Below are 6,365 nucleotides of genomic sequence, written 5' to 3'. Positions count from 1 at the left end.
CGCTCGTCCTCCCCACGTAAGTGCCCTGTCGCACGGTCCCAGACTGCGAGAGCCCGCCCGGGGCAGCTCGAAGGACCAGGGCGGGAGGGGCGCTGTCGCTTCTAACTTCGGAAAGTGACCAGCCACGAACCGCCCTGCCTTAGTACCAAGAGAGAAGCCAGCCCACCCGAGCCGTCGGGCGCGCGCACGCCCCGCAGCCGTTCCCGCGCCCCACACAACCAGGCTCTCGCTCTACCTGGGAGCGGAGTGGGCACCCCAAAGCCCTGAGGCTTCTTGGAGCCCCGGGCCGTCCCCCGGACGGTGAACTTCCGCTTTGCCAAGCCCTCATCTCTGTTATTGAGGCGGCCTCCAGCACCAGCTTCTCGCCTCTCCAAGTGGGCAGAGTTCCCCTCGTCCCTGGGGTGCGGGGCCCTGGATTTGGGGAGCAGAGCCCGAGTCCACAGCGGCCCTCCCCTACACGCACCGTCTCCCCGGTGCCTTGCTTATCTTACCCCTGTGGCATTTGGGGTCTCATCTCCTCGGTGGGCGCGATCACGGAGTCGGGAAGGGGATCCAAGAGTGTCGGAAAGGGGAGCACACTGCCGGCGTCTGAGTACCCCATGTGTGCTTCTCTTTCCTCCCAGGCGCCCCCAGTCCTCCGCCCTGCACCCTCCGAAAACACAAAAACAACCGCAAGCCACGGACGCCCTTCACCACCGCCCAGCTGCTGGCGCTGGAGCGCAAGTTCCGCCAGAAGCAGTACCTGTCCATCTCCGAGCGGGCCGAGTTCTCCAGCAGCCTGAGCCTCACGGAGACACAGGTGAAGATCTGGTTTCAGAACCGCCGGGCCAAGGCCAAGCGGCTGCAGGAGGCCGAGCTGGAGAAGCTGAAACTGGAGGCCAAGCCGCTGCTGCCCGCGTTCGCCCTGCCCTTCCCCCTGGGCACCCACCTTCAAGGCTCCCCGGGCGCTTATGGCGGTGCTACAGGCACCCTGCCTCAGGTGCCAGGACTCTTCGCAGCGCCTATCACCGCGTACGGCGTGTATTACCTCTCCTAGGGGACCTGGGCACACGCCTTGCCAGGTGGTGGCCTGGGGGGGCCGCAGGGGAGGGCGGCGCAGGACAGGACGAGCTGCGCACCCCAGTTTTCCAGGAAAACCCCCTGCGTCCGTCGGTCTTTTTTTTGTTTTGCTTTTCAGGTTTTTGTTGTTGTTGTTGATACAATGTTATAATTGATGCCTCAAGCCTATTTGTGGGTATCTTACAGATATTTAAAAACTTAAAAAAAATCATGTTTGTTCTAGACACTTTCCTGAAAGACTGAACACAGTTTCATACGGTGGCCGGGTGGAGCTTCCTATTTGTACAAGGCAGCCAATAAAGTACGTATTCTGAAGTTTACTCTGTGAGACCTCCCTCCGACACCCCTGCTTCGGTAACCGGCTCCTATCAGAAGGATTCGCCAGACTGTCTTGGGGCAGCAAGAAACGGATTCCCGCAAAAGAAATGAAAACAGTTTGGTGCCAGGACTGCTGAAATGAAGCGCACTGATTACTAACTAGGTGTGTTACCATCGTGGTTTAGGGGATTTTTTCCGTATTTATTTTTTATTAGAGAGCCTGAGGCAAGGTGCTGTCTGTGGACTGTGTGTCTGTGTCTGTGTGGGGATGTGGGTGTGTGTAGGGGTGTGTCCACGCAGAGAGGCAGGATGGCCACGGAGCCGCGGATGGGCATAGAGAGCACGGTGGGCGGTGTGTACCGCAGGCCCTGTCCGCTGGGCTCCCCAGGGATCCTAGACTGGTGCTGGGCTGGGGAGGAGGAGTTGCTAGGGCTCAGGGTCCATACGAAGGGCATTGGCTAACTCGGCCAGGATGGCCAGGGACCTGCTGGCATCCTGCTCTGCTTCTTTGCAACATGCTGTCAATTCAGGTCTCTAGGGCCGGAGGGAGGAAGGTGCCGGTCTGACCCTTCCTGAGGCTTCTCCCAGCTGCCTCAGCTCTCCTTCTAGACTCTGCACTGGGACTGTCAAGGTGCCTGGGTGGATGGAAGCCCCCTCGACCATTCAGCCTGATCCTCGCTGTGGGCAGCCCCTTCCCCGCCTTCACCCTGCCTCCCAGCTTAGCCAGGACCCAGAGGTGACCATAGGGAGGGGATGCCGAGCCCTTTCCCCTAGGTCGCTGGTGCTGGCTCTCCCTGGGCCTGCCCACTCGGTTTTAATCACTCAGGGGGCTGCTGAGGTGCTGCCCACAGGAGACAGCTTCGGAGAAGTGGAGAAGTCCCAGAAGTATTGATGATAGTGCCCTAAACTGCCTATTACTGGCCATTACTCTCCCTGTGTTTCTGGAAAATGACAATTCACGATGGATTTTAAATGGAAACTAACCCAATTCTTGAAGTAGAAGCTGCTGGAAATGAAGGCTGATAATGAGAGAGGCATCCTCATAGTCCACACTGCCGTCCCCCAGGCCTGTGCCCACCGGGCTGAACTGTTTAAACTCAGAGCCCAACTCCAGTCAGGGTCTTCAGGGAACAGACCCGTCTGTAAACACACCAGAGAAGGTGGTGGGGCCGTGGCGCAAAGGGAGCTTGAGAGGGGCTGAAGGGCGTGAGAGCCATGACCCATGACCTGACTCATATGCCTTATGCCTCACAGAGTGTAGTTGTTGCTTTTTAAGGCTACTCAGAACCTTGAGCCTCTTCTCACATCTGAGGTTTTGTTTGTTTTTTTAAAGTACATTTGTATTGATTTCAGGGAGGGAGGAAAGAGAGAGAGACATCAGCTGCCTCCTGCACACTGGGGATCGAGCCAGCAACCTGGGCATGTGCCCTTGACTGGAGTCGAACCTGGGACCTTCAGTCTGCAGGTTCACGCTCTATCCACTGAGCCAAAACAGCTAGAGCACATTTGAGGTTCATAAAAGCACCCCAGCCCTACTAGAGATGAGGCCTCTGGAGGGAGGCCCTGCAGGGGGTCCCCACTCTGCCAGGCCTAGCCCCACAGCCATTATTTGTCAAAACAGAGTGGATCCATTGTTTCTGTCCATGGGCTACCTTCGGTATAGGTCTGGGTTCCACATGCCTGCCCAAACCTGCTTCTCCCTGCTGTGGCTCCATGTGCCCTTGCAGTGTGCTCTCTCCTTAGCTACCTGGTGACCATCGATGAGAGGACTGTAGACTCTCATCTGCTCTGTTCCTGCCAGGAAGACACCAGCCAGGCACTCGAGCTCTGGTGCCAGCCCCTTCCCTCTGCCTGTGGCTGTCCCTCCTTGGGGAGGCTGCCCCAGCTGGCACTCTTCATCCCAGCACTGACCGCCCTGCCCAGGCGCCACCTGTCAGTCTTCTCTGTCACTGCCCCCTAGTCAGGTTTGCTCAGAGCTCAGTAGAGGATGACCCAGGGTCTCTCAAACAGGTACAAGCTCTCACTGATGGCACCCTGCCCACTCACCCCTCCAGAGGTGCCAAGACTTCATAAATCTTCCTGAGAACTGCCCTGGCCAGTCAGGTGGCCCAGTTGGTTGGAGTGCTGTCCCGCACACCGAAAGGTTACAGGTTCAATATCTGGTCAATGTTTCTCTCTTATCAATAAAAACAAAAACAAACAAACAAAAAAACATATCCTCAGATGAGGATAAAAAATAATTATAGTAAAATAATTCTTTCTGAAAGCTGAATGCTGAAAGCAAAGTGCTCAAACGTAATTATTGCTCATTTCCCTGCTTAGTTCAGCAATATAGAAATGACTAGAGACCATAAATAAAAAATATATGCTTTATAAAGAACACTTGTAGGATGGCCCCTACAGAGGGAGGGGATGGGAGCAGAGTCACTGCCGAAATCTGTGGTCTCTCTTTGCTGATATTGGCAACTGGTGTCATCCCGCCATCCCCCAAAGGACCGAGACATGAAGGGTGGCAAAGGCCCGCTCTCAGGCTCAGCTGTCACTAGTGCTTATTTCTGTTCTTGGTGCTTTTAAATCCTCGCGATGCACCTTGACCAAAACAGACGGTGGAAGGTACTCTGAAATGGAAAAAACCTTCAGACTAAAGAATCATACCTTCTACCAACAAACAGCCCAATTCCTAGAGCAGTCTTTTCCTCTTCTTCCAGAATGCTCTTTCACTCCTGGAACATTCCTAATGGCAGCTCTTCCTTCCTGCAGACTCTGCTCTGGGGCAGCTCCTTACTGTAGCTGGCCAGTGCCTCTGACCTGCTTCCTATGGGGACTGGCTCCTACCAAGCTCTCCAGAGCTGACTTCCTGTCACCCTCCCTGCACTGAAACCCTAACTGCCCACTGGTATCTAGGCTCACTCAATGGCCAAAGTCCAGGCAGCTGTGCGAAGGCAGCGAAGGGACACAAGTCCTTTTCATGTCAGTTTGGATTCCTTGGCGATTTTTTTCATTTGTCCAACATTTCCCCCAAATTAGATTTGAACTCAAGTTTAACCCAATAAAAGTGCAGTTAATACTAGAAAGACAGACTCACAGTTGTAACCTAAGCAATTACAACTGAGCTTCTCTCTACCCTGCACTGCTTCTGAACGCTGAAATTAACAGCGTGTTGCAAAGAAGCAGAGCAGGAAAAGGGGGCAGCACTCTGCATTCCTGCGCTGCAGGGCTTCCGAAAGCAGTGAGCCAGAGACACAAAGTTATCCTCGAGAACCAAAACAGCCAGCCTCCCAACTCCCACAGAAGCCCACAGTGGAGCCAGCATCTCTTTCTCCCAGCACGTTCACAACCTCAGAAATGCCACCTACTGACCTGTGGCGGTAGGTCCGCTTCTCACCCACGGGCTCTGGGGGTGGTGTCACGTGTTCAGAGCAGACTTCCATGGTGTCCCCATCATCCCCCATGGCTTCTGTCGGCACTTCCATGGCAGCCATGGAAGTGGCTGGGCTGTGGAAAGCAGAGGGGCTCGCAGGGCTCGCCATGGTGACAGATGCAGCCCCGTCTACCATAGAAATGAACTCACCAGAAAGAGACTATGTCTTTTCCTGCAGACATTTTATAACTATCTTGGCATTGTGTAATTTCTAGGCTACCAGATTAAGGAGAAGGATTATGGCAAGGCCAAAAGTGAACGTTATGATGCCACTTTTTATAAATTTAGGTATAACAATTTCACTTTGCCTTAAAAATTTTTTTTTGTTAATCCTCACCAGAGGCTATTTTTCCATTGGTTTTTAGAGAGCGTGGAAGGGAGGGGGAGAGACAGAGAGAGAATCATCGATGTGAGAGACATATATCGATTATGTGTGTATATACTCAAAAGGCTTCTCTGAATTCCAGGGGTGGCTGCACATACCCTTTGCTTTTCTTTGGTTTATCAAACCGGAAGTCCCCAGGGTAGAGGTGATGTCTCACCAGGTGGTCCTTCCTGTCTTTGCTGGTCTTGAACTTCTCTGTGCAGCCTTCCACCAAGCACTGATACTAAAACAGAGACAGTGTCCCGCCATCCACAGGGATGGGGGCTGGAGTGGGAAGGTGCCCTGGTCTTGCCCCACCCAAGAGCTGAGAGCTCTGACCCTGAGGCAGACAGCTCCCATCCAAGCCCCCGATATGACTGCTTCACCCACCATGTCCTGCCGCTCAGACAGGACCTGGAACAAGGAATCGTGCCACTCCAAGATGTGGATGTCCAGCAGATGTCCCGAGGGGAAGGCCCGCTTGCAAAAGGAGCACACGTTTCTGTGCAGAGTGTGGTAGTGATGCTCATAATCCTCCAGGGTGTCGAATACCTGGCAGCAGCCCGCCATCTGACAGGTGAACTCAGGCACCCTGGCAAAGGAAACCACTGCTGGCTGACAAAAAACATTAGGCTGTCGACAACTTCCCTTTAAGTGGTCTGATAAAGCTCTGAATGTTTCTTTCCCAATTCCAAATCTTGCTTTCTTTTTTGTAGCTTTTTTTTTAAAAAAATTATTTATTGATTTTTAGAGAGCGAGAAAGGGAGAGGGAGAAAGAAACATCAATTTGTTGTTACACTTACTTGTGCATTCATTGGTTGATTCTTGTAGGTGTCCTGACCAGGTTCCCTGAAACCTTGGCCCATAGGGACGATGCTCTAACCAACTGAGCTACCCCGCCAGGGCCCAAATCTTTCTTTGTTGAGAAGTTAATTTTCAGAGACCAGCCAGGTAGCGGGGAGATCAACAAAGCGGGGCTAGGACGGTGGTTCTCCCCGTGACAGGTCACCAGAGAGGGGCAGGACTGGGGGCCCGGGAGGGGGACAAAGTGGGGGGCGAGGAGAGGCGGCGCTGGGCGCAGAGCAGCTCACCTGGGCCTCTCGGGAACCCCGGCCACCCCCGTAAGCACGTCCTGGAGGTAGAGGTGCCGCTGCACGTCCCCTTCCTACAGAACACGGTGGGCGCACAACTGAAGGTCCCGCC

General features: G+C 54.0%; 2 protein-coding genes across 2 annotated transcripts in view; one reads left to right on the top strand and one right to left on the bottom strand.

Moving 5' to 3' along the window:
- On the top strand, positions 1-1,379 carry LOC102244176 (homeobox protein H17; the record flags this gene model as incomplete). Its single annotated transcript, XM_014550557.1, has 2 exons — positions 1-16; positions 624-1,379. Coding segments are annotated over 2 exons (429 nt in total), but the record flags the coding sequence as incomplete, so codon positions are not given.
- Positions 1,380-3,732: 2,353 nt separating this feature from the next.
- Positions 3,733-6,365, bottom strand: part of ZNF511 (zinc finger protein 511) — a 6,416-nt gene continuing 3,783 nt past the window's right edge. Inside the window, exons 3-7 of the mRNA XM_005879696.2 lie at positions 6,254-6,327; positions 5,553-5,754; positions 5,282-5,406; positions 4,738-4,872; positions 3,733-3,995 (exon numbers count right to left, since the gene is read on the bottom strand). Of these exons, the coding sequence (XP_005879758.1) occupies positions 3,920-3,995; positions 4,738-4,872; positions 5,282-5,406; positions 5,553-5,754; positions 6,254-6,327 (612 nt within the window). The 3' untranslated portion in view covers positions 3,733-3,919. The remainder of the gene's footprint in view (positions 3,996-4,737; positions 4,873-5,281; positions 5,407-5,552; positions 5,755-6,253; positions 6,328-6,365) is intronic.

This window comes from Myotis brandtii, unplaced genomic scaffold (assembly GCF_000412655.1).
Source record: "Myotis brandtii unplaced genomic scaffold, ASM41265v1 scaffold604, whole genome shotgun sequence".
NCBI lineage: Eukaryota > Metazoa > Chordata > Mammalia > Chiroptera > Vespertilionidae > Myotis > Myotis brandtii.
Note: the sequence above shows the minus strand (reverse complement) of the source record. Positions and strands in the feature narration are given on the sequence as shown.